We start from the raw sequence: 26,237 nt of genomic DNA, 5'->3' as shown, positions 1-26,237 counted from the left end.
TAGTTCCAAATGAGCAGTTTTAACTATCACAGAAATAAATCAAAGAAATAAATAAACTATCACAGAAATAAAAATATTTCTCTTGTCATTTTCCCCCAGTGAGTTTGTAGTTGCTATGATTCTGTTTTCTGTCTGTAACATTTTTTGGTTTGAGTCAAGTTTAGGCTAAAGTTGATTTTTTCCCCCTTCTATAATAAAATTCACCTAAATAGCAGTTCTCCAGTATAATATGTCTCTGACATCTGTGAGGAATGACCTGCTTCATGAAAATTAATTTTTCACACAACTAAATCTTCCTTAAAATGTACATATTTTTATTTTAAACCATTTTAGATGGAAATCTTTGAAAAAGTATTACTTTTTTTTGTCTTTTTAAATGGAGGATACTGAACATGATTTGATCTTTTCTTGATGCCTAAGGTCTATTATTATGAAGCAACTATTGTGCTGGGCTATCATTTGGTGCAGCTCTCTTCTGGCTATTGAAGGATTTTGAGTTTTCACCTGGATTGCTTTGCTTTTTTTTGAATTATTTTTGAATCATTTATTTAATTTCAGACCAAGGTTTTAATTTTTTAATTTCTTACTTTAAAAAATTCTTTGATGAAATCTTTGATTCCTTGCCAAACTCCTTAATGAGGTAACTACAGCCACTCGGCTCATGAGGATTTTCCTCATTGAGTTCAGTAGAGCCCTTTCCATTCACCCAGGTTCTTATTTGTCATCAACTCTGATCAAGGTGATTTGGACATACACAAGTTCTTCACAGTTTGAAGTGGAAACCCTTGGCCTCTTTCCAAGGCTTTGAAAGTGTTACTAGTTCCGTGAAGTAGGCCATTGCAGATGTATTTGGTCTTCAGCACTTGTTGTGTAGTGATGTTCATAGCTGTTGTTACAGTTCTAGAGGCAGTACCTCCCTCTGCTCTAGCAGGGGTTCCTGGGCAAAGTGGGATCTGGGCTACAGCCATTGGCCTCTGACTTCCACTCAGCAGCTCAGCAGTAGGCTAAGAACTGTCTTCTTTTGGGAGTGTTCTTGATTCTTCCTACATTGTCTGTCAGAGGGTACTGTTTGGTGACTTGTTTTTACTGTTAGCCATGATGGCCCTCTGCTGCCCCTTATCTTCTCTGGACTAGGAAGCCAGATGAATAAATTGGTTAGAATTTTATGTGGAGTATGTGAACTGTATGATGTAAAAGTGAATGGACTGGGAAGGAGGATGGCTTGAGATGACTGAAGTGGTTAAGCTTGGCCTCAGTGACAAGTGTTTGTCTTCTAAGAGATCTTCTTTACTCCCATGCTGCTACTTGTCTGGAGAGTAGAGGTCACCAGGGAAGTAGTTTGAGGGCAGTGGTCATAAGTATTGTGAGAGAAGGGAATCAGAGAAAGAGTGCTCAGGCTCTGATCAAAGGGAAGAACAGGACAGCTTGGGAATGGGGGGGGGGGTAATTGGTGTGAGCTTAAAGAAGGATCTTAGACTTTAGGGCTGTAGGATTTGAGACGACTGGGGACCAAGTGAGGCTTTTATTGATGCTCTTTAAGGAAAATATGAGAACTTCTTGATTTGAGTTAAATGTAGTCTTTTCTAGGATTAGATCAACATGCTACTCCTGAAAAATGCCTCCTAGTCCTTGGATTGAGGAAAAAGTGTCATATGGACTCTCTTATCTTCTGCCCGGATGGGCAGGATGAGAGGTTAAGTGACTTTGGATAGAATTCTGGGCCAGGAGTCAGAAAGACCTCAGTTTAGTTCCAACCTTGGGTGCTTACTAACTGTGTGATCTTTGGCAAGTCATTTAACCTCTGCTTCCCTCAATTTCCTAAACTGGGGATAATAATGTACCTACTTCCCCGGATGAGGATCAAATGAGATGATATTTGTAAAGAGCTTAGGACAATGCTTGGCACATTGTAGATACTTAATAAATGCTTGGGCCTGCTTTCTTTTTTTTCTTTCCATCCTTCCCTTCCTTCATCTTTCCTTCCCTCCTTCTATGCCCTCTAAAGTATCCATCTATTCTTTCTACTTCTATTCTTTGAGGCTGGGTAGAACAATTTTAATCTCTTCTCTACATGGTAGCCCTATGAAGTATATCCCCAACATCCCCAATCCTTTAACTGATTCTTATAAGTCATAGTATCCCCTCACCATCTTGACTATCCTCCTCTGTACTTTCCCTAACTTATCAGTATTGTTCCTAAAGTGTGGTACCCATAACTGAATTCAGTAATTCAGATATGATTTGACCAGGGTAGAGTAGATCAAGATTTCCTATCCTTGACACTGTGCCATAGTGAACTCTCCCATTCCCTCCAGAGTGGAAATCTTCAAGGAGAGGCTAGGTGGCCACTTGGTGGGGATGTTGTAAAGAGGATACATACTTACTTTGGAGTAAGACTAGATGAAATCTGAGATCTCTTATTCTGACATTCCTTGGGTCTATAAAAAGATCAGTGGGTAGGGTATACAGGTCTGGGGTGGGAACCATAGTGTAGGACCTTGGGTACTTGAATGAGCAGAGAATGGGGCTCCAACAGTGGAGAGAGAAGTGAAAGTGGTACCAAAGGAAAACTAGACTTCTCTTTGACAATCTTTCCCAGGCAAGGACTGGGTCCTGCTTAGGGGTCCAGGGTTCTTAATCTTGTCCCTCTCTTTGGCTCTTTGCAGAAGATTATATTTGCCTGCTGGACTGTATTGTTGTGGACCTACAGGACATGGACATCTTTGCTGCTGAGAGAAGGCCCCGGGAATATTCTAAGGCATCAGAGAATATCAGTGGTGATTTGACATTCCCATCCTACTCTGTCAGACAGACAGGGGGAAGTCTCCTAACTGAGCCCTGTCGGCTGAAATTGAAGGTGGAAAGGAATTTGGACAAGTGAGTTATTAACATTGGAATAAAGTCTTTTGTAAGCAGAGTGAATTCAATGAGACAAGCACTGCAGAAGGCTGGCAGGACTTAGCTATTCTCAGTAGCAGTCCCTGGCAACGTGGCCCTTAGGAAGAACAGATGTAGGGTCAGAAAGACCCAGGTGCTGAGCCTGAGTGCAGACATTTAATTATTGGCTAATTAGGAATAGATCACTTCATCTGTTTTGAGACTTAGTTTTTTCATCTCTAGAATGGGAATACCTATTAGGATTTCATCCTAGGTTTGCATGAGGCTTAAATGAAACAATGGCTATAAACTACTACTTAGGGTGTTAGGTTTTCAGGATACTCATATAGTTCTGTGATCTCACTGACTGAGGAGCCTAAGGATGCAGATCCCACCCCACCTGCCCTACAGAAATGCCCTCTGTAATGGCAGCTATTATTTTCATTCTTCTTCATTAATTATTGATCCCAAGGCTCCAGGTCTTTAACCTGGAGCCCCTTGGACCAGTGGTATTACTTCATATAATCATTTTGCTAAGTTCATTTTAAGTTCAGCAGTCTGAAAGCCTTCTTTCCAGAAGGATCAGTAAGCTGATCTTACATAATTTTCATTGATCTTCAAATAATCAAGCAGAGATTTTCAAACTGCTAAGAACTAGTTCAATTTGGTTCCACATGTCTGAGTTCCATGTGTCAGATTCAGATTGAGGCTATAGTCTTAAAAATAGCCACATCTGTATCTTGGATTTAGGTAAGGGAGTGAAGTTGACTATGAAACGAGAAGACTGATTTTTTTTATGTGTGACCTATTTGACAAAAAGTCTCATTACTTTGTCTTGTATCAGTTGTTGTTTAGTCATTTTTCAGTAGTGGAGTGGTTTGCCATTTCCTTCTCCAACTTATTTTATAGATGAGGAAACTGAGGCCAACAGAGTTAACTGACCCCATTTGGAATTTTTTTGACAAAGATTCTGGAGTGGTTTGCCTTTTCCTTTTCCTGCTTATTTTAAAGATGAGAAAACAGAGGCCAACAGAGTTAACTGACTTGCCCAGGGTTACTTACACAACTAGTAAGTGTCTGAGGCTGGATTTGAATTCAGGTCCTCGTGACTCCAGGGCCGATACTCTATTCACTTTGCCACCTTGTACCAGTTCTAATTAATAATAATTAAAAAGCTCTTGATTCTACTTTCTTTTTGTTTGGCCATTTCTTTATGAAATGACTGACTTTTGGTAAATTACTTAATACCACTATCTTAGCTTCTCTGGTTTCATAACACAATTTTACACCATTCCTTAGTGATTCATTCTTTTCCGTTATTCATCTGCTTTCTGGATGGTTTTCAGTTATAGTTGGCATTATCTATATTTTGTTTTGCTAACTTAACTGTTATAAGAAGAGTGTTATTATAGAAATTAAGCCTTTTATTTTCATTTCTGTCATCCTAAAGATGCATGCCCAACTCTCCTAATGATTTAAAATAGTGTCATGTTTATGAATGAGTAAATAATGACAACAACTTACTTTGGTATATGATACTGGACATTATTATTGCTAATATTTACTTAGTATTTTAAAGGTTTAAAAGTGATTTTTAGCCTTTCAGCAACCCTGTTAGCTACAGCTGTTATTATTACCACTCTACTGAGGAGGAGTTAAATGATTTGGCCAAAGTCCTACAGCTTGTAAATGTCAGGGCAATATGACTTGTGCATGGTCCTTTGACCACTGATGGAAATGACATTTTATAGACTCTTTAGCACTGGATCCACTATGGCATACTACTTTTCTCTGCTGACTTCCCATGTCAGAGGAGCAAAAAATCTGGAAGCTCTACATTATGTTTTCTTTTCTTGTTTTTATATGCCATTCTTATCTATAACTTTATTCTATACAGTGCCCCCATTCCCAGGAATCAGAACAACTATTCAAGTGGATTCCCTTTTAATCAATTACTCTGTATATTCAGATTATAGCTGAGAAAACGCCATCTTGGACATTTGCACATGTATCTGGTCATTTTATTCCTTCTTATTCTCCCCAATATTCTTCCCATCTTCCTCTTATCCAAACTTGCTGATGCCCCCTACCTCAGCTACCACTGATTATACTACTGTATTGAAGAATTGGATTTTTCTCTTGGCATCTTTCAGGGATATAGTTTTTGTAGTATCTAAAAGGGGCCTTCTGCACATGACTTGTGCTTATTAATGTGAGTTTAATTAAACTACACAAGCAACCTTGAAGCTATTTCATATCTATGAAAAAAGGGGACATTTCATTCTTGGGCCACTCCATGATAATAATGCTATTTTTAAAAATTATTTTTAACATTTTATATAGTTAATGTTTGAATTCCAAATTCTCTCACTTGCTCTCACCTCTCCCCTACACATTGAGAGAGCAAACAATATGTTACTCATTATACATGTGAAGTCATACAAAATATTCTATGGTACCCATGTTGCAAAAAATGAAAAGCAAGAAAAATTTAAAAAGTGAAAAAATATGTTTCAGGTGACACTTAGAGTTCATCAGTTCTCTTTTTGGAGATAGAATTTTTGATCATGGATTCTTTGGAATTATGGATCATTGTATTGATCAGTGTAACTAAGTCTTTTTGCATTTGATCATCATTACAATATTGTTGTTCCTGTGTATAATGTCTTCTGGTTGTGCTGTCTTCACTTTGTGTCAGTTTACTTAAGTCTTCTCAGGTTTTTCCCAAAACAACCTGCTGATCATTTCTTTTAGCACAATAGTATTTCATCACAATCATATATCACAACTTGTTCAGTCATTCCCCAATTCATGGACATTCTCTCCGTATTCAATTTTTGCCACCATATGTAAAAATGGAGATTTGAACCCCTGACTTCAATTCCCAGGAGTCCTTGGCCACTTCCCAAAATGCCTTGTAACCTCACCTGAGCCGAGAGCAGATGGGGTATTTAAGCTGACTGTATCTGCCTACTCTCTTTCTGCTTGCGCTTCCAAACACTTGCGTCTCTCAAGATGTAGAGTAAGTGGCTATGAATGACCTCTGTGCCTAGGCACATGCTTTCTTATTTTTGTATTTTCTTTATTTCTTAATCTTTAATAAACCTCTGAAAACATAATACTTTTATTACTAGAAACTAAAATTTTAATCATAACACGTAAAAGTGCTGATATAAATATTTTTCTACAAATAGATCCTTTTCCTTCTTTGGGCTAGAGACCTGCTAGTGGTATTAGAACTTTGGGGTGAGAGAGTTGGATTGAGGAAGAAACAAGAACTCCATAAACCCTTGCCATGCATAAGTCAAGTGATATTAATCCTGGTGATCAGGCAGGGGAAAAAAAAATCAAGACAAAAAATACAAAAATGATAACATTTGTACAACCCAGTGAAATTGTTTGTTGGTTCTGAGAGTAGGGAGGGAAGAGGAAGGGAAAGAAAATGAATCATGTAAACATGGAAAAATATTTTTTTAAAAAAATATTTGATCATTTCCAAGCATTATTCGTTAAAGACATAGATCATTTTCTTTTCCTCCCCCCCACCCCCCATAGCCGATGCGTAAATCCACTGGGCATTACATGTTTTCTTGATTTGAACCCATTGCTATGTTGATAATATTTGCATTAGAGTGTTCATTTAGAGTCTCTCCTCTGTCATGTCCCCTCAACCTCTGTATTCAGGCAGTTGCTTTTCCTCGGTGTTTCTACTCCCACAGTTTATCCTCTGCTTATGAATGGTGTTTTTTTCTCCTAGATCCCTGCAAATTGTTCAGGGACATCACACCGCCATTAATGGAGAAGTCCATTACGTTCGATTATACCACAGTGTATTAGTCTCTGTGTACAATGTTCTCCTGGTTCTGCTCCTCTCGCTCTGCATCACTCATGGAAAAATATTTAAAAAATTTTAAAGTAAAAAAAAAAGACAGATACAGATTTTTTTTTTAACCCATAACTTCTGTCTTAGAATTGCCAGTGATTCTAAAGTAAAAGAGTGGTTAGGGATAGCAGTTGAGGTTAAGTGACTTGTCTAGGGTCACACAGATAGGGTATGTCTGGGGCTAGATTTGAACCCAGGCTTTCCCAACTCTGGGCTTGGCACTCTATCCAACGAGATATAGATTTTGGAGTCTCTCACATGAGGAGAAGAATTTTTTTTTAAAACATCATTTTATTTGGTCGTTTTCATACATTATTCACTGGAAACAAAGATCGTTTTCTTTTCCTCCCCTCCCCTTCCCCCCCCCCCCCCCCCCGCATTTCCCTCTCCCATAGCCGACGCATGATTCCACTGGTTATCACATGTGTTCTTGACTCGAACCCATTTCCCTGTTGTTGGAATTTGCATTATAGTGTTCATTTAGAGTCTCTCCTCAGTCTTATCTCCTCCAACCCTGTAGTCAAGCAGTTGCTTTTCATTGGTGTTTTTACTCCCACAGTTTATCCTCTGCTTGTGGGTAGTATTTTTTTTTTAGATCCCTGCAGATTGTTCAGGGAAATTGCATTGATAGTAATGGAGAAGTCCATCACCTTCGATTGTACCACAGTGTATCAGTCTCTGTGTATAATGTTTTCCTGGTTCTGCTCCTTTCGCTCTGCATCACTTCCTGGAGGTTGTTCCAGTCTCCATGGAATTCCTCCACTTTATTATGAGGAGAAGAAATTTCTAAGGAACATAGAAAAATAATATCAAAGGGCTAAGGAATGAACTTAGAAAAACAAACTTAAGGTCTAAGAAGATGAGCTAGCTATATTCTGCGGTGATAAATATATCTGTTTCTAAATTTTATTAAACAGAAATGATCATGTCATTTGGGTGTTTTTGGACCATTTTAAAGCTGATGTACAAAGTATTATTAACCTGATTGATAAATGCAAAACATGTTTTTTCCAAAAAAGCTCAATTGCTTTGAAAGTCTCATAACAATCCAGTGTTCTGGAGAAAGGGAATATGTAACATTCTTTTTTTAGAGATGATAAAAAAAAATCATAGAGAAGATTTAAGATTTCACAAAGCCAGACTTAATGGCATACTCTTTTATGCCCAGACCTTTGCTTATTCTACTTGTTTTATTATCATTTTGTTATTTAATATATGTTTACATAACATTTAACTTAAATTTGCCCAACTTACACTACCACTGCTCCACCAGGATTTTTGCCCCCTACAAATGAAGGTGTTTCATAAGATTGGCTAATAGGACAGAAAAAGAAAATGACATGTTGGAGAGGATGTGGGAAAATTGGGACACTAATGCACTGTTTATTGTTAGAGTTGTGTAATTATCCAGCCATTCTGGAGAGTAATTTTTTTTAACTGAAAAAAATTTTTATTTAATTAGTTAACTTAGAATATTTTTTCATGGTTACATGTTTCATGTTCTTTCCTTCCTTCCCTCCCCCCACCCCCCATTGTGGACCTGCAATTCTACTGGGTTTTACATGTGTCATTGATCAAGACATATTTCCATATTATTGATAACTGCACTAGGGTAATCATTTAGAGGCTACATCCCTCATCATATCCCCCTCGACCCATGTGATCAAGCAGTTGTTTTTCTGCTGTGTTTCTATTCCCACAGTTCTTCCTCTGGATGTGGATAGGGTTCTTTCTCATAAGTCCCTCAGAATTGTCCTGGATCATTGCATTGCTGCTAGTAGGGAAGTCCATTACAATCGATTGTACCACAGTATATCAGTCTCTGTGTACAGTGTCCTCCTGGTTCTGCTCCTCTCACTCTGCATCAATTCCTGGAGGTCATTCCAGTCTGGAGAATAATTTGGAATGATGCTCAAAGGTCTATAAAATTGTGCATACCCTTTGAACCAGAAATACCATTACTAGGTCTCTAAAGGGAAAAAGAACAAACATATTCATATCAGCTCTTTTTGTGGTAGCAAAAAAGATGCCTATAAATTGAGGAATGGCTGAACAAATTGTGATATATAGTTGTGATGGACTGCTATTGTGATGTAAGAAAAGATGAACAGGATGTTTTCAGAAAAATCTGGAAAGTCTTACATGACCTGATACAAAAGAAATATATAACCTATTTCAGATTTCTTGCTTTCTCAGTGTGGGGGGAAATGAAGAGAGGGATAGAGAAAATTTTGAGCTCAATTTTTTTTTAAATGAATGTCAAAAATTATGCATTTAATTGGAAAAAAATAAAATTAAAAACAAACAAGTGAGGATATTTCCACACTAAAAGTCTATGACTCTTTGACTCTATGAGAAATGTCATTAACCAAGTGAAACCCTATATTTCTATTCCATAGCTGGTGAATCTGGTTTGGCTGTGTTCTTCCATGCAAAAAATTCAACTATGTGGTTGGTGATTTGCTAATAGTGGCAGTCTTTTTTTTTTTTTAGGGAAATAAGTCATACAGTGCCAGACATAACCATTCATGGGAACCTGTCCTCAGTTCACTGTTCACTGGATTTGTATAAATATAAGCTAATTCGTGGCTTATTAGAAAACAACCTTGGAGAGCCCATTGAGGAATTTATGCGCCCTTATGACTTGCAAGACCCCAGAATTCATGTGAGTGAAATCCTGTGTTGTTCTCCAAATTATACCTGGTGTGTAGCCCTCACATTTTCCCAGGAACGGAGAAAGTAAGAAACATGTTGGTCCGTTTGCTTATTTTAAAGGTTTTTGAAATGCCATTGCTAGAGACTGACTGGCATTTTTCTTTTACAGACTGTGCTAAGTGGTGAAGTCTACACTTGTATGTGCTTCCTCATTGACATGGTAAATGTCAGTCTAGAACTTAAAGACAAAAATGGGAAAGAAGGATCTGGATCTTTGGCCAGGTACAACTTGAATTGCCATTTGCCAGTAATTTGTGTTCATGTAGAATTTGTTTAGCTTAACAGGTTGTGAAAGAGCTATTGATAAGGTCAGAGTTCCAGGTTGATCCCAAATAGTTTGACCTATTTTGTTTTACTGGTAGGGGACTTCTGGTGTGTAAATTTTGCCCTTTTAATACAGAAAGATACCTATGGTGTCAGCAAGATTAGGAGCCTTGAAGTAACTCCTTCTGTCTTTTCCCTTTTCTAGGGAAAACCACTTTTATTGGTTATTCTATTAATGTTGAGTCAATAATGCCATTTTTGTATACCAAGAAGCCTTGTTAGGTTGTTTTCTTCTTAGTAAGTTTTACTAACCCTATATAAAAGCTGCAGGCATGCCCAGAATTGGAGATAGAGGACCAGATCAGAGACAGAAGCAGATGGAGGAGTTCCTTGCTCCTAGATAGTCATTGTCAGGTAATAAAAGGAACTCTGTGATCCTGAGATAACAAGGAACGATTGGAATGTCATGTGTGACTGATTACCTTCTTGGATAGTTTTATGCCTCATTTGGCATAATTACTAGCACAGGCTGATATAAGGAATATTGCAGATCACGAGGTAACATGGAGTTAGTGGTATAAGCAAGGATTAGGCTTGGAGTCAGATGTCAGCTCTAACACTAGAGTCACACACAGGGAGACTAGAGGCAAGTCACTTAATGTGTAATATGGAGATAGTATACTCTTCCTCAGAAGTTTGTAGTAAGGAAAACCCTCTAGTAAATCTTAAAGTGTTATATAGATGACAGGCTTTGAGTCTTTGTTATTTTGGCTTTTTAGGGTTGTGGTGAGTAAAATAATGAATGTATAGTTTTAAATTTTCCTCTTTATGTCCCTGTGGAGAAAGACACTTTCTTTGACAAATAGGAAACCAGGACATCGAGGGGATTTCTACTTGCTCCAATTGAACTAGGTCCCCTTGGACATCTCTTCCCATTTAAGAGTCGGTGAAAAAAACTAAGTCTTTTCTTTCAAGTTTCACAAGATATCCACAGTAGAACCAAGCCTGAGGCTGTTGGGCTTGCTAACTATATAGGCCTGATTATCCTTAGGAGTTTTGTATATATGTTACTTTAACCTTTTGTGTGTAGGATCTAGAAAAATGGAACAACATTTTTTTTTATTCATGTGTGCCCTCATAGGTTCGACTTTAAGAAATGCAAGCTGCTTTTTGAGAGTTTTTCCAACCAAACCAAATCTATAAACCTGGTTTCCCACTCCATGATGGCTTTTGACACCCGCTATTCAGGGCAAAAGACAAGTCCTGGCATGCCAAATGTGTTCAACTGCATCTTTCAACCTTCGAAGAACAGCACAACCCAAGGATCAATTCAGATCGAATTACATTTTCGGTAATGAGAGTTAAACTTCTCAGCTCTGGCTGCACCACCTTCTGTGATGGTGGAGAGTGGATCTAGGTTCTCTGATATAATCTCCCTGACTATTGTTCTAGGAAATTGGGGAATCATTAAATGGACAGTTGACTTGGCAGGAATCTGAGTAGTAGGAGGAAGAAGAGTCAGGACATGAACACAAGGCCTCTGAATCCAATTCCTGCTTTCTGTTATTTCATGTTTCTGTTTGAACTCAAAAGGATTAAAATTTGGCTTGTAGTAATAATAGCTTTCCGGCATTTATGGAGTTCTTTAAAGTTTGCAAAGCTTTTTCCTAATAATTCTAATTTGATCCTACTAGGAACCTTTAGAGGCAGGGGCTGAACTCGGGTCTTTCTGACTAGGCCTAGAGTTCTTCTATTCACTGGGCCACCTTACTGCCTTTTTCTCCTTAATCTTACTTCTCTTAACTTTGCTATTTCATTTTGTGGCAAATCTGTTTATATGGTCTCTTACGCTAGAAACCTTTGGTTTGATCTTTGACTTTTTTTTCTTAGTTCACCTCTACTAACTAATCAGTTCCCAAGTCTGATAGTTGAGAGCTCACTGTGTTGCAAACTCAGAAATAGCAGATATTCATACCTGCAGTTAGAATTATTTGCCAGTAGATGTCTCTCTTGAATTTTTCTTTTGCTTAATGAGGTTTTTAGAAATTCACAATAGACCCATAGCCTTAAATTTACCTAGAGTTTTTTTTAATTGTCTACACATATAGAATCACTTGAAACAAGTTATCCAAATTCAAGAAAAAAGTAACAGAAACCAAGAGCCAATGCAGATAATTGAAGTAAAAGTATTTTTAGAGTAAAACCTTTAAATTTCAATTTTTCATAAGTATAACCTTAGCTTCTTTCCTATCATTTCCCCCATAGTAGTGTTAATATTCTCTCCTGGGATACTACTGTATTACCAATGTGTTTTATGTAAGCACAGGCCTAGAAATCAAAAGAATTTGGATATGATTGAAAAGAAATCAGGCTACAAATGTATATTAATTTTTTGAGAAGTTATGAAGTGACATTGCAGCACATATATTATTGCTATAACATTTGTAAGTAGAAGAAGGGCCAGGGAAAATGTGAAAAAACAAAAAAAATCTGGCCCTGCTAGATGGCTTATCTAGTGGTCAGTCAGCAGGTATGTATTGTTCTTATTATTTGCTCATAGTTTGTGCTAGACTTGGGAAGCAATATAGCATCTAATTAGGACAGGTTCTCTGAAAGTATGATTACAATATCACTGGTGACTGTGACAGTGAGGAAATGGGTTTTTATGTGAGTTTGCTCTAGAGATTTGGTAGATGAGTTCCTTTGCCTGCAGGTTCTTTTAGGCCAGAGGCTACAGTCATTCCTTGTCCTCAGTGAATGAATGAATGAGAAACCTTGTTAAATACTCACTGAAGGCCACATGTTGTATAGCATGGTAGCAAGTATGCATGTTTAATTTATAAATGCAAATAAGACTCTAGCATATTTTTTTAGTAGGCCTTCAAAGTTTAGTTAAGTTATTTGACTCCACTCTGATTCTTGTCATTGAATTGATAAAGTCAGATGAGTTGGCTTTTATTTGCTGTTGACATTTGTTTTAGTAGCAGAATTGGGCTAGGAGGTGCTCCGAGGATGTTTTGTCCATCTTCAGAACACTTTTGGACTTTTCTCTTTAAGTTATCTCTTCTGGCTCTCTTCACAGTCTTGTGAACCATCACTTTATATATATATATATATATATATATATATATATATATATATATATATATATATATATATATATATATATATGGAGATAAGGAGTCTTGAAACATTTCTTTCTAGATTGAGTATTATTTCCTTTTGGCTCACAAATTCCTGGAACTGAATGATAAAGTTCCACCTTGGTTTTTGCTGAAAAAAATTACTCCTGGTAGTGAAAGAGTTAAATGCCATCTTGATTATAACTTCAGAGTGCAGAAGCTTCTCACAGAAGAATTATCCCTCTGTTGAGATTTCCTAGCTGTGATGTGTGTGTCAAATATAAATTGGTTCACAGTATTTAAATGCTTGAAATATTTTCCAGCAAAGGGGATCAGACACACTTTGACATTCTAGATCATCAAATTAAGTGCCTAACCCTCTCAATTTGCATTCAAAATGGGGTGGAAAAAGTTCACTAAGGGTAGCATTTTTTCTCTCTGACAAAAGGGAAAATGTTTGTGATAAATGCTGGGTCTGTGTGAAGGAGACATTCATTGTTCTGCCCTTTTTTGAAAACAGTAAGCCAGATTTCCCCAGAGAGGCTGGAGAAACCAATTATGTCCACCTCCTCAAGTCAGATTCTTTTGAATTAATAGTAATAGCAGTGGGTGGAGATACTGAGCATTACCTTCTCTAAGGGTGGATTGCAGAGGTAATGTTTCACTCAAAGGAAACTCCTGTTCTTAGAGGGGTGGATCCAAGGTTACCTGACATGTTCCTATAAGGATTTCCTAAGCATATACTTATTTCTTTCCCTTTTCTTCTACCCTCCAAGTAATATAATACACCACGCCACACCACACCACGCCACGCCATGCCATGCCACGCCACACACACACACACACACACACACACACACACACACACACACACACACACACCCCTTTTATCACATGTTGCTCTCAGACCACTAGTTGGATCTCCTTGGACTTCCAATATGTATCTGGAATTGAAGGATTATGATGGATTCTTTCCTTATCCTTATCCCTCCCTCTATGCCTCAGCCTTATCTGTCTCCATCCTGTTGCCTGTACCTTCTTCTTCAGGCCAGGAGATCTAAATTCTGAAGAGACATTGCTTTCCAGTTTATATCTCATCTGGGCATGCCTTCCATTTAAATGTGGGGTCAATAAAAGAAAATATTTTTGTCACTAAGCAGATCAAGTACTTAAATATTTTTTTTTTATTAATAGATTTTATTTACAATTATCTCAGCCCCTCCCCTTCCTACATTATAGAAGGCATTAGCTGGTAGACACATATGTATTTTGATTATGTCTTTCATGTTTCCATTTTTCAGTTCATTCTCTAGAGGTGACATTTACAAGTTATTTTTCAAATATTAAATTTGTAGCTATATATAATGTTCTCTTGATTCTACTTATTTCCTGTTCATTAGCACATGTAGTTCTTTCAATTTAAAAAAAAAATTAGCTTGTTCTTCATTTCTTATGGTACAGTAGTATTTCATCACAATCATATACCACAGTTTATTTGGCTATTTCCCAATAAAAGATATTCTCTAAATTTTATAACTCTGGGTGTAATTCCAAGTTGTTCTCCAAAATGTTTTGATCAGTTCAGAGCTTCACCAGCTGTACTAGTGTCCTTATTTTTCCACATTCCTTCCAACATTTATTATTTTGCCCTTTTATCATTTTAGCCAAATCGATGGATGTGAGATGATATCTCAGAATTGTTTTGGTTTGCATTAGAGGTTGGTTCTTATAAATTTGATAAAGTTTTCTATTTTAGATATGAGACCTCTATCAGAGAGGTTGTCTATAAAAATTTCCCCCAGTTTTCTGTTTTCCTTCTAATCATGGCAACATTTGTCTTATTTGTACAAATCTTTTTAATGTAATGTGCTCAAAATTATCCATTTTACATCTGACAATGCTCTCCTTCTATGGCTGACTCATGTAATATGTTCCTTGTTCTTTTAATATGCTCATTATTTCCTTTTTTTGTCTGAATCATATACCCATTTTGATCTTATCTTAGTGAAGAGACCAAGTACTTTGTTAACAACCCTAGACTAGCCTTTTTATAATATAAAAAAAGTTTGATTAGCTTGTATTAGCCAGAGATGATGTCTGTTGTTATACTTCTCTTGCTCTTTCTTTACTGATAATTGATCCTCTTAATTTAGAAAACAGTGTTATAGGAGAAACCAATACTAGGGAGGAAAAGCATCACATTTGCAAATGTCAGACCTCTTTCTTTGTGTCTTCTCTTTGTCTTCCTCTTTTCTAGCTCCACCAAAGATTCTTCCTGTTTTACAGTTGTTCTCAACAACCTCAGAGTGTTTCTCATATTTGACTGGCTACTGCTGGTCCATGATTTTCTCCATACTCCCAGTGATGTCAAGAAACCAGACAGTGTAACTCCTTCACGCCAACGTAATTATAACAGTGAGACAACTGTATTCCCCAAAACCGTGAAAAGTGGGGTAGTTACCAAGCGGTCTTCCCTCCCGGTATCTACAGAGAGGCATCTGGAAGTCAAGGTTAATGTGACAGGTGAGTAAATACAACAGGCCTCCCTATTGAACTCGTAATTTGATCTTTAGGACCTTACTTGATTTTTTATAGAATATCTTCTTTGCAACCTGTGTCATAGTAACCTATGGTACTTGACTATGTGCATCCTTGAACATGTGAAATTCTTCTAGAAACACATCTTGTTTATATAGTCTTTGATTCTGATTGAGCCTGGGACTAAAAATTTAATGTTAGTGCTTAACAGCCCCCCGCCCCCCAAAGGTTAGCACCTTCATTCTCATGTGATCACTTGATGACTAGCCCCAGCTTAGGTACCAGAGGCAAAGTACTTCATGTTAATTGGACCTAGTTTACTTATTCTAAATGACCGGATGGCTACCCTCACAAGGTTTGGCCGGCCTGTTGAAGCCTTTGCCCGGGGTGTGGCCGCTGCCGCATGCTAGCAGCTACTGGGAGCCACAAGTGAGAGCTGGGTGTCAGGTGGGGGTCAGAGGCTGGAGAGCTGCCCTAGGAGGGCACGACAAGCCCTCCATACCAGAGATACTACCCCTCCCTGAGCACCAATGGCCTACTGCTACTCAGCAAATGCTCAGAGTTTGAACTCACCATCATGAACATTGTGTTCAGAATGGAGAACAAATATAAAACAACGTGGATGCACCCAAGATCAAAACAGTGGCATCTCATTGACTACATCATTGTATGCCGGCGTATCCAGGATGTAAAGAGCACCAGAGCCATGAGAGGAGCTGAATGCCGGACAGACCACTGATTGGTTAGAGCGACTCTTCAAATGCGCATTGCGCCTCACCATCCAAAACGCGCCCAGACAGTTCATGCATTTTACAACGTGAGTTGTCTTAGAGATCCATCTTATTTGCAAACATTCCAGTCCTGCCTGGACAACAAGCTATCTGCTAAGGGACCACTCACTGGAAGCTCAACCAAGAAATGGAACCAGTTCAGAGACGTGGTGACGGAAACATCAAAGGTAGTCCTAGGCCCCAAACAACGCAACCACCAGGACTGGTTCGACTAGAAAAACACTGCTATTGAAGACCCATTGAGCAAAAAGAACAAAGCCTTTATGGAGTGGCAAAATAACCTAAACTCTGCTCCTAAAAAGGACAGATTCAAGTCTCTCCAAGCCACGGTGCAGCGTGAGATCAGGAAGATGCAAGACAGATGGTGGTAAAAAAAGGGCAGAAGAAATCCAGCACTTTGCTGATACAAAAAACTACAAACAATTTTTCAGTGCCCTCAAGACTGTCTATGAGCCATTAAAACCCACCACCACTCCCTTGCTATCTTCTGACGGTGACACTCTCATAAAAGATAAAAAAGGCATCAGCAACAGGTGGAAAGAACACTTCAGTCAGCTTCTCAACCGACCCTCTTCAGTTGACCAAAGCGCCCTTGACCAGATCCCTCAAAACCTCACCATTGAACAACTTGACCGTCCCTCCTTCAATAGAGGAAGTCCAAAAAGCCATTAAACAAATGAGTGCAGGCAAGGCACCCGGTAAAGATGGGATCCCAACCGAGGTGTACAAGGCCTTAAATGGAAAGGCGCTCCAGGCATTCCACATAGTGCTGACCAGCATATGGGAAGAGGAAGACATGCCCCCAGAACTCAGAGATGCCTCCATCGTAGCCCTATACAAGAACAAAGTCTCATGAGCAGCCTGTGACAACTACAGAGGCATCTCACTACTCTCCACTGCTGGAAAGATCCTCGCCCATGTTATACTCAACAGACTCCTGTCATCTGTTTCAGAGCAGAACCTGCCTGAATCACAATGTGGCTTCTGACCAGATCACAGCACCATCAACATGGTCTTCACAGTGAGGCAAATGCAAGAAAAATGCCTTGAGCAGAACCTGAGTCTCTACATTGTCTTCATAGACCCGACTAAGGCGTTTGACACAGTGAACAGGGACTCATTGTGGGTGATCCTCAGCAAGCTCGGTTGCCCAGCAAACTTTGTCAAACTGATCTAGCTCTTTTATGTTGACATGACAGGGGAAGTCCTATCTGGTGGAGAGACTTCCGATCACTTCAACATCTCCAATGGCGTGAAAAAAGGCTGTGTCCTTGCTCCGGTACTATTCAACCTATTTTTCATCCAAGTATTAACGACATGCTGTGATGGATCTAGACCTGGGCATCTACATCAAATACTGACTGGATGGCTCACTATTCCATCTTCACCGCCTGACTGCAAAAACAAAGACAACAGAGAGACTCATCCTGGAAGCTCTCTTTGCAGATGACTGTGCTCTCATGGCCCACCAAGAAAATCATCTCCAAACCATTGTGGACAGGTTCTCCACCGCAACAAAATTGTTTGGCCTGACTATCAGCCTCAGCAAAACAGAGGTGCTGTTCCAACCTGCACCAGGGAGGCCAACTAACCAGCCATGCATTACAATCGACAGCACGCACTTTTCTAACGTCAACACTTTCAAGTACCTGGGCAGCACCATCGCCAACGACGGGTCCCTAGACCACGAGATTAATGCCAGGATCCAAAAGGCCAGCCAGGCACTTGGGCGGCTGTGCTGCAAAGTCCTCCAACACAGAGGTGTAAGCACTGCAATGAAGCTCAAAGTGTATAACACAGTGGTCCTCAGCTCGCTCCTGTACAGTTGTGAAACATGGACACTGTACCGGAAGCACATGAAACAGCTGGAGCAATTCCACCAACGCTCCCTCCGGTCAATCATGAGGATCCAATGGCAGGACTGAATCACCAATCAGGAAGTTCTCGACAGAGCCAACTCCACCAGCATCGAAGTCATGGTCCTCAAAACCCAGCTACGATGGTCTGGACACATCATCTGCATGGACCCACAGCGAATACCAAGACAGGTATTCTATGGTGAACTGTCAGCTGGACTCAGGAAACAAGGCCAACCAAAGAAAAGATTCAAGGATCAATGAAAGTCAAACTTGAAGTGGGCTGGCATTATACCAAAGCAACTAGAACTCGCTGCCTCTGACAGAAGCAGCTGGCAAACCCACATTCACCATGCCGCCACCACCTTTGAAGATGAGTGACGTTGACGTCTTGCCGCTGCGCGTGAACGCCGACACCAGGCCACAACTGTACCTCCCATAACAACTGGCGTCCCATGCCCCATGTGCCACAAAATTTGCGCCTCAGCCTTTGGTCTCCGAAGCCACATGAGGGTACACCGTAGATGAAACTTCACAAAGACAATAGTCATTCTCGATCACCGAGAGACTACCACTATGCTTATTCTAAAACTTCATTCATATGTACCCATCTTTAAGTAAATCAGTATGTGAAAATCCAGATTTACAAAATCGTGTGTGTGTGTGTGTGTGTGTGTGTGTGTGTGTGTGTGTGTTAGCAGGGGTGCTTTACTTTATAAAGGATTGTTTCATACAAAAAGTTTTATTTTAACTATTTTTCAGATAGGGGGCTCCCCTTGTGCATTTAAACTATGCATCCTTTTGGCAACTCAATCATTGAATAAAACGCCGTATTTGTTATTCATAGAATAGCTGAAAATTGGCCTAACATTTCAGCATTTGAGAAATGTGTATTAAATTGGTCTAAATTGTTGCAATGAACTTGAATAGCTAACAGTACAGTATTTGCTGGTAAACTGGAGTATCTGTATGTTTTCTGTGTCTTATTGAATGGACACTTTACCCTCTGTCTTATGTGTTTCTAAAATACTGGAAGTCTCTCAAATACCTAACTTTAAAAGGTTTTGTCGAGGGGACACTATTTTCAGTTTTGAGCTATCTGTGGGATATTCTTCTTGGATCAGCTACTATTGGTCACAGTCAGAGGACTGATTTATGATTATGATGAAATATAATGCCTTCCTTCTGGAGAGCAACTCTTAATGGTGAATGGTTTTTCTTTCTGATAGATATATAGTTATATAGATATGATAGATAGATAGTTATATAGTCTTTGTTAGAAGAACTGACTCCTGATTAAACATGGTAGCTCTTTTGCCTCTAGGTTTTGGATTTTAACTGATGTTATTTTTTTTAGGCACTGAATTTGTGGTAGTTGAAGATATGTCCTGCTTTGATACCAATGCCATTATTTTAAAAGGAACCACAGTGCTCACCTACAAGCCCAGATTTGTGGATCGCCCTTTTTCTGGAAGCCTTTTTGGTATTGAGGTGAGAAGGCACACTATACCCTGAGTGACACATGTTCAGCTCAATACAGAAGCATCTAAAAGAGAATTTTTCTCTTTTAAACAATTTAAAACATTTAGATTTAAATCTAAATTTAAATTTTTAACATTTAAAACATTTAGATTCAATTCAATTCAGTAAACACTTATTAAGGGCCTACTGTATTCCAGACACTGTGCCAAATGCTAGCCAGAAAGTGAGAAAGAGGGAGACAATATGCTCTCAAGAAGATTAGTCTAATGGGAGAAGACTGCACACAAAAGGAAGCTGAAAAGTGGGGGTGGAATTGAGGCTAGGACTAGAGGGTCCTGGTATGAAGGCATAGTATTCTGTGAAAACTGTGCAGAATGGAAAATAGAGTTATCTAGAAAGTTCTCCAGGTTCTGAATCTTCTCTAAAGTCAGAAGACAGAGGCGAGAGAGGGAGGAAAGAAGATCTTGAGTAACAAAAGTTATTTATTATTTAGCTTGGTAAGGAGATTTCAGGTGATCAGCTTGTCCTGAGTAGGGTGGGGGGCATAAAGTTCCAACTGATGGAAAATGGGAGTTCCATGGAACTTGGAGCTCAGTGCTCACATGCTGCCCAGTCATCAGATTAGAGAGGAAATGAACTGGTTAGATGAATTCAAACTAAGGTGTTAGGGTAGAGTTAGGGTAGCTTTTGAAGGATATGCTTAACCCAAAGTAAAGACATTCTAAAATTGGTATTTTAGCTCTTGGGGAATAGGCAAATAGAGGAGACATTTAGTTGTATCATTTCTGGGCCATTCATTTTTGTTGGCATTTCTATCCTTAAAATGTCAGAGGATTTTATTTGAGCTAGGTAGCACAGTGATTAAAGCACTGGGGCTGGAGTCAGGGCTTGAGTTCAAATCTATCCTCAAACACTTCCCAGCTATGTGACCGTAAGCAAGTCACTTCACCTCTTATTGCTTCAGTTTCCTTATCTGTAAAACGGAGATAATAACACCTACTTCCTGAGGGTGTTGCAAAGATCAAATCACTTAATAATTGTAAAGCACTTAGAACACTTAGCTTGGTCTATAGTTAGGGTTATATAACTATTAGCTATTATTATTGTTGTTCTTTTGAATCTTCAATCTCATGGGTATTCTGGTGTAGCCTTAAAGACCCTTTCTCAGCACAATGTTTCCGAATACATAAAAGCAAATATGTAGAATTACAGAGGAAACTAATTATTCTAGGCAAATAAAAATGTACATTTTTTCCTCTAGTTCATGAACTCAGGTTAAAAGGCCCTGGCTTAGAGCTTAGTCAATGGCTCAGCTCCCTTCCTTTCTAGGTTCTCTTCCCTTCTATGGTATCGCTTACAGTTAACACAGTAATAACAGCAGACACTTCGGTAACTCTTTAAGGTTTGCATAATATTTTTCATGCATCATCTCATTCAAGCCTCCGAACAACGTTATGCAGTAAGTACTGCAGATAATAATCTCATATTTCAGTTGAAGAAAATGAGGCCCAAAGATACTAATTAATTTAGCCATAGTCATGTTACTAATAAGTTTCAGAGGTGGGATATGAATGTGTCTCTCCTGACCTCAAGTCCACTATTCTTTCTACAATTCAAGCAGAGGAATTAAGATAAAAATTTTTTTACTGTCAGTAGTATATGGTTTTGAGAGGCGACTTTGCTGCCAGATATAAATGAAAAAAATCTGTGGGGAGGTTTTATTTCTTGTTCTCATTCCTCCTTCTCTTCTTGGTTCCACTCTGTCCCATCCTTCCTATCCCCACCAAGTTCCAGTCCTAGTTTAAGAGTGGGAACTAGAAATTTGCATACTAGTGTGGTCTTATATGAATTGAAAATGAAATTGCATAAATTCATCGGCTTTCCAAGCCACTACAATGCCAGCTTTGAATGAGGTATCTTGGTGATTGATGAATGAACTGTCAGGTACAATTGGGCTTTGTGTAGAGAAAAGAGGAAAAGGAAAGCTTTCCTGTCTCAAAGTCATAGGAACACTGCGTGGTAGCATATTTGAGATTCCTTTCAACCCTTGAAGCCCTTTTCAGCTTGATTTCTTCAGACAGCACACTTGGATCTGAATTCTAAGTTTACCTTGGCCCATCATTTAGGGAAGATTTGCAAAGAGAATATAATGAACAGTTTTTGATTTTAGCAAAGAACCTTGTTAACACATTTTTTAGCAGGACTAGAGAATGCTAAAAGGAGAGCAAAGGGGAAACTTAAGTTAGTGAACTCTCTTCTTTCCTCTGTTTCATTCATAAGCAAGATAAAGATTTTGGATTAGTTTTATAGTAGGGAGACTCTATAAAAACTGTCACCAGGGACTGCTCTCCTGTCAGATCACACTCCTGTAATTTCAGTCAATGATGTTTACCACTTTCCATTTTCATTCCTAGGTGTTTTCATGCCGCTTGGGGAATGAACAGGACACAGCTCTCTCCATTATTGATCCAGTACAAATTCAGGTTGAGCTGGTGGGAAATTCTTCTTATCAAAACAGCTCTGGGTTGATGGATGCTTTCAATAGTGAAGATTTTCCCCCTATCCTAGAGGTAATTCTGAAAAAGAAGTCAGACAATGAATACTCTCTGTGTTGTCCAATCCAGTCAATAGTTATTTACTGAGTACTTTCTGCTTCATACATCCAGGACTCTGCTAGTGCAGATTGTCCAAAAGAAGGATAAGAGGCAGGCCTCTGATGTATTAAATGCCAAATAAATATTGAGAATATCAAATGTAGAATCATAAACAACTTAGGCAGTATGATAACAAGTGTTCTGTTATGTGGAACAGACAGACCATTGCTGTTTTAAGGAAGAGAGAAGTCACTGTAGACTAGATAAGAATATTGGGTTTCATGAGGTGGGCCTGAAATGATAGCTAGGATTTTATTAGGCAGGAAGGAGGAGGAGAGGGTATTCTCATTCAGAACAGCATTATATTCAATGCTGTGAAGGCAGGAATGGCATTGTGTATGTGGAGACTGATAAAGAGACCAGCCTGATGGGAGCAGATTGCTTCTTGGGGAATAATGAAAGTAGAGCAGATTAATTAAAGGGTCTTGAATGTCAGACTAAAAAACTGAGACTTGATCTGATAGGCAGTAAGAAACCACTCTTAAGTGTTTTGTCTTTCTAGACTTTAAAAAATAATTGCCCAAATAGTATTTTGAGTGCATACCATAATGAATTAAGGGTTTGGGGGTGGTAGTATCAGTTAATTTGTTTGAGCCATAGGTTGTTGGGAAAGAAAAAAAGAGAAAAAAAAGAAAAAAAATCTCTTCAGTAAATTCATCTGTTTCTGAAGAGATCCCAAATAAGAAAAGTAAACCACATCTGAACCTCTTAGTAGTTGTCACACTGAGTTACACTTTTTTTTTTAAACCCTTACCTTCCGTCTTGGAGTCAATACTGTGTATTGGCTCCAAGGCAGAAGAGTGGTAAGGGCTAGGCAATGGGGGTCAAGTGACTTGCCCAGGGTCACACAGCTGGGAAGTGGCTGAAGCCAGATTTGAACCTAGGACCTCCAGTCTCTAGGACTGGTTCTCAATCCACTGTGCTACCCAGCTGCCCCCTGAGTTACACTTTTTAAAGCATTTTATTTTTGATAGTCATATTGCCATTGCAAATTTTATCTATATAGTCTCTGGGAAAAATAGATTTTAGTGTATTGGGGGTCTGAAGCTTGTTCCATTTATAACAATATTGGAATTGGTTCACAGGTGGGTCATTTTAATAAAAAATCACTTTCAAGACTGAATAAAATGAGCTAATTTAGTGCTGCTAGGTCCAATTGTTGCGTCTCTCTTGCTTGAGAGAGTAGAGTTGTCTTATGAGATGAGGAATCTCCTTCCTTCAAATGGTTCATTTTCCTGATTCTTTTTTTAAAAAAGATTCCTTTTTAGGTAAAGAGGTAAAGTTTAGCCGTGTCTAAATACTAAGTTATTAGAATTTCTCGCCTTTGGGGTTCTCCTTTTTGGAAACACATATTGATATTTTCCATTTGACATGGTTGTGTTTCTTGTCAGCATCTTGCCCAGGTTCCTGAAGGCCAGGCCAGTGGAGGATAAGCTTGTTAAGACCTGACTGTAGTGTAGCCCCTAATCTGTGATAAGGGAGGAGCAATTTAACAAGGAATGGGTGGTCTATTAGGTGATATGTATTTATGATCACAGCAAACTCATGATTCCCCATCCTCTAAGAATTAGTTGAATTCTGATTTGTGTTTGTAAGGGGAAAATGTACACTGATGAAATCATGGGTTCTTGTATTAAAGGATAGTTGTATGACCTTTCAACTTTAGATCTCAGGCTTCTTAGCTCAGAAACAGTGCCTAATTCTAAGATCTTTGTCCCTTGCCATGCATAGGGTGAAAAATAACATCTGTTGTTTTGGGCAAGTTAACTTTTTGTGTTAAGGAAAGATTTAATAGGGGACAGCTGGGTAGCTCAGTAGATTGAGATCCAGGCCTAGAAACAGGAAGTCATAGGTTCATATCTGGCCTCAGAAACTTCCCAGCTGTGTAATTCACTAAACCTCCATTGCCTAGCCATGATGAATCTATGACACACGTGTTAGCACTGACACATGTAGCCATTTTTGGTGACATACTGCCACATGTGGGCTCAGCACTGACTTGGGGGGGGGGGGCTGCTCCACACGCTGGCCTCAGGGGCAGGGGGCAAGTGGGGCGGGGTAGGCAGCATGTGCCAGGTGGCTGGGGAGTGCGGGGAGGAGGAGCATGCATGGGGAAGGAAGTGCACATGAGCAGGCAGGCTGGTGGGACAGGGTTGGGGTGGTGGAAGACTGGGTGGAGCTCTAGCCCACATGCAATGGAGGAGTGCCTGGAACCTATTGCCAGACACTTTTAGCACCCTGAAAAATATAGCAATGACGTTACTCATAATTTTTCCCTCTACATACTTTTGTGAGATCTTATTCTCAGCACTAAATAATATCAAAACCAACAAAAGAAACAGATTGACAGATGAAGTTAGTAGTGCTTGCTTGGGCTTGAAGTGTACAAAATACCAATCTTCAATTGAAGAATTAGCCAATGAAATTCAGCGACAAAAAAGTCACTAATAGGCAGCTTAGTTAAAGAATTCCCCCTCCCCCTCACTTATCTTAGTTCATGGTACCACACACAAGTTAAATAATATCAAGACCAACAAAATAAACCGACTGACAGATGAACAAAGAAGTCACTAAGCAAGTAAGTTAAATAATTAGTTTTTCGTTTATTAAATACAGTTATATATTATAATTATACATTTTTGTTATTTAAACTATAAATATTAGGAAATTATGGGTTTTTTTTCCTCGAAATGACACACCATCTGAGTTTTGCTTGTTTTTTTGGCAAATTTTGACACACCAAGCTCAAAAGGTTGCCCGTCACTGACCTAGCCCGTACCACTCTTCTGCCTTGGAACCAATATACAGTATTGATTCCAAGATGGAAGGTAAGGTTTTTTGTGTTTTTTTTTTTAAAGGAAAGATTTAATAAAAGCAGTTATATTGTGAGAGAAGGAAATAAAGCCAAACGTGTCCTTTAGAAAAAATAACTATGTTTTGTTTTTCTAGATTCATTTACAAAACCTGGACATCAGACTCTCCTACAATGATGTTCAGCTGTTTCTGGCCATTGCAAAATCCATTCCAGAGCAGGCTAGTGTTGCAGTGCCAGACTCGGCGGTTTTGGAGGCAGCCTCTGCTAGCAGTCACCTTCCAGGTTCCTCTTGGAGTTGTGAGACCCCAACAATCTCAGAAACCAGGGACAGCCCCAGGCATACTCTAGACCCCCTCCTAGGTATGTATTTTAACTAGGGGCTGACCCTTCCTACCCCCATCCACTCTGTCATTTTGTAATCTTTGGTATTTCATTTGTACAAGTATAGAGAACTTTTATTTGAAATTTTATAATCAGTTACTTTTGTCTTTAGGTTACTATAAGTCGAGGTGTTTTAGTTTCTTCCAAATAATGTAATATATATATATAATGTGTGTGTGCATGTGTACATACATGTGTGTAATATACAGTATATGTATATATAATGCATATCAATCAATCAATAATAAGAAAATCAAATTTGTCACTGAGATGTCTTACTTCTATTAATAAATAAAAATAAATCCCTCAAACTGAGGGTTTATGTTAAATGTGACCTTTTCTTTCTTAGTTTGTTCTCTTTATATTGAGATTCAAAATTTTTATTTTTAAATATATATATATATATATATACACACACACAAATACGAAAAATAACAAAATGTTAGTCCTCTTAATATGTATAAATACATATATGTGAAAATAAGTAAAAAAATTTTAAAATCTCCTTCATATAAAGACATCACAATAAGAAAAGAAATGACCATATTTAACATGAACCTTAGTTTGGGGGGTTGAATATTATTTGTTATTATTAATGAGGCATCTCAGTATGAAATTTCTGAATTTCCCTTTTTTTTTCAATGATTGATCTTAGAAAAGTTTTATTTATAGTATATATATATATATATATATATATATATATATATATATATATATATATATATATATATATATATATATATGTAAACATATATATAATTTTTCAGAGTTACAGCTGGCCCGACTTCAAGAACTGGGTTTTAGCATGGAGGATTGTCGTCGAGCTCTCTTGGTGTGTCAAGGTAATTTGAATCAGGAT

At 38.5% G+C, this 26,237-nt stretch overlaps 1 protein-coding gene across 6 annotated transcripts in view; it reads left to right on the top strand.

Moving 5' to 3' along the window:
• VPS13D (vacuolar protein sorting 13 homolog D) overlaps positions 1 to 26,237 on the top strand; it is a 415,828-nt gene that overhangs the window by 91,283 nt on the left and 298,308 nt on the right. For all 6 annotated transcript variants that reach the window (XM_007491757.3, XM_007491755.3, XM_016422198.2 and 3 more), the window contains 9 exons: positions 2,667 to 2,877; positions 9,254 to 9,425; positions 9,585 to 9,697; positions 10,881 to 11,090; positions 15,119 to 15,384; positions 19,404 to 19,537; positions 21,943 to 22,098; positions 25,132 to 25,357; positions 26,146 to 26,220. In XM_007491757.3, the coding sequence (XP_007491819.2) occupies positions 2,667 to 2,877; positions 9,254 to 9,425; positions 9,585 to 9,697; positions 10,881 to 11,090; positions 15,119 to 15,384; positions 19,404 to 19,537; positions 21,943 to 22,098; positions 25,132 to 25,357; positions 26,146 to 26,220 (1,563 nt within the window). The remainder of the gene's footprint in view (positions 1 to 2,666; positions 2,878 to 9,253; positions 9,426 to 9,584; positions 9,698 to 10,880; positions 11,091 to 15,118; positions 15,385 to 19,403; positions 19,538 to 21,942; positions 22,099 to 25,131; positions 25,358 to 26,145; positions 26,221 to 26,237) is intronic.

Source organism: Monodelphis domestica, chromosome 4 (genome assembly GCF_027887165.1).
Source record: "Monodelphis domestica isolate mMonDom1 chromosome 4, mMonDom1.pri, whole genome shotgun sequence".
Classification (NCBI taxonomy): Eukaryota; Metazoa; Chordata; class Mammalia; order Didelphimorphia; family Didelphidae; genus Monodelphis; species Monodelphis domestica.
Note: the sequence above shows the minus strand (reverse complement) of the source record. Positions and strands in the feature narration are given on the sequence as shown.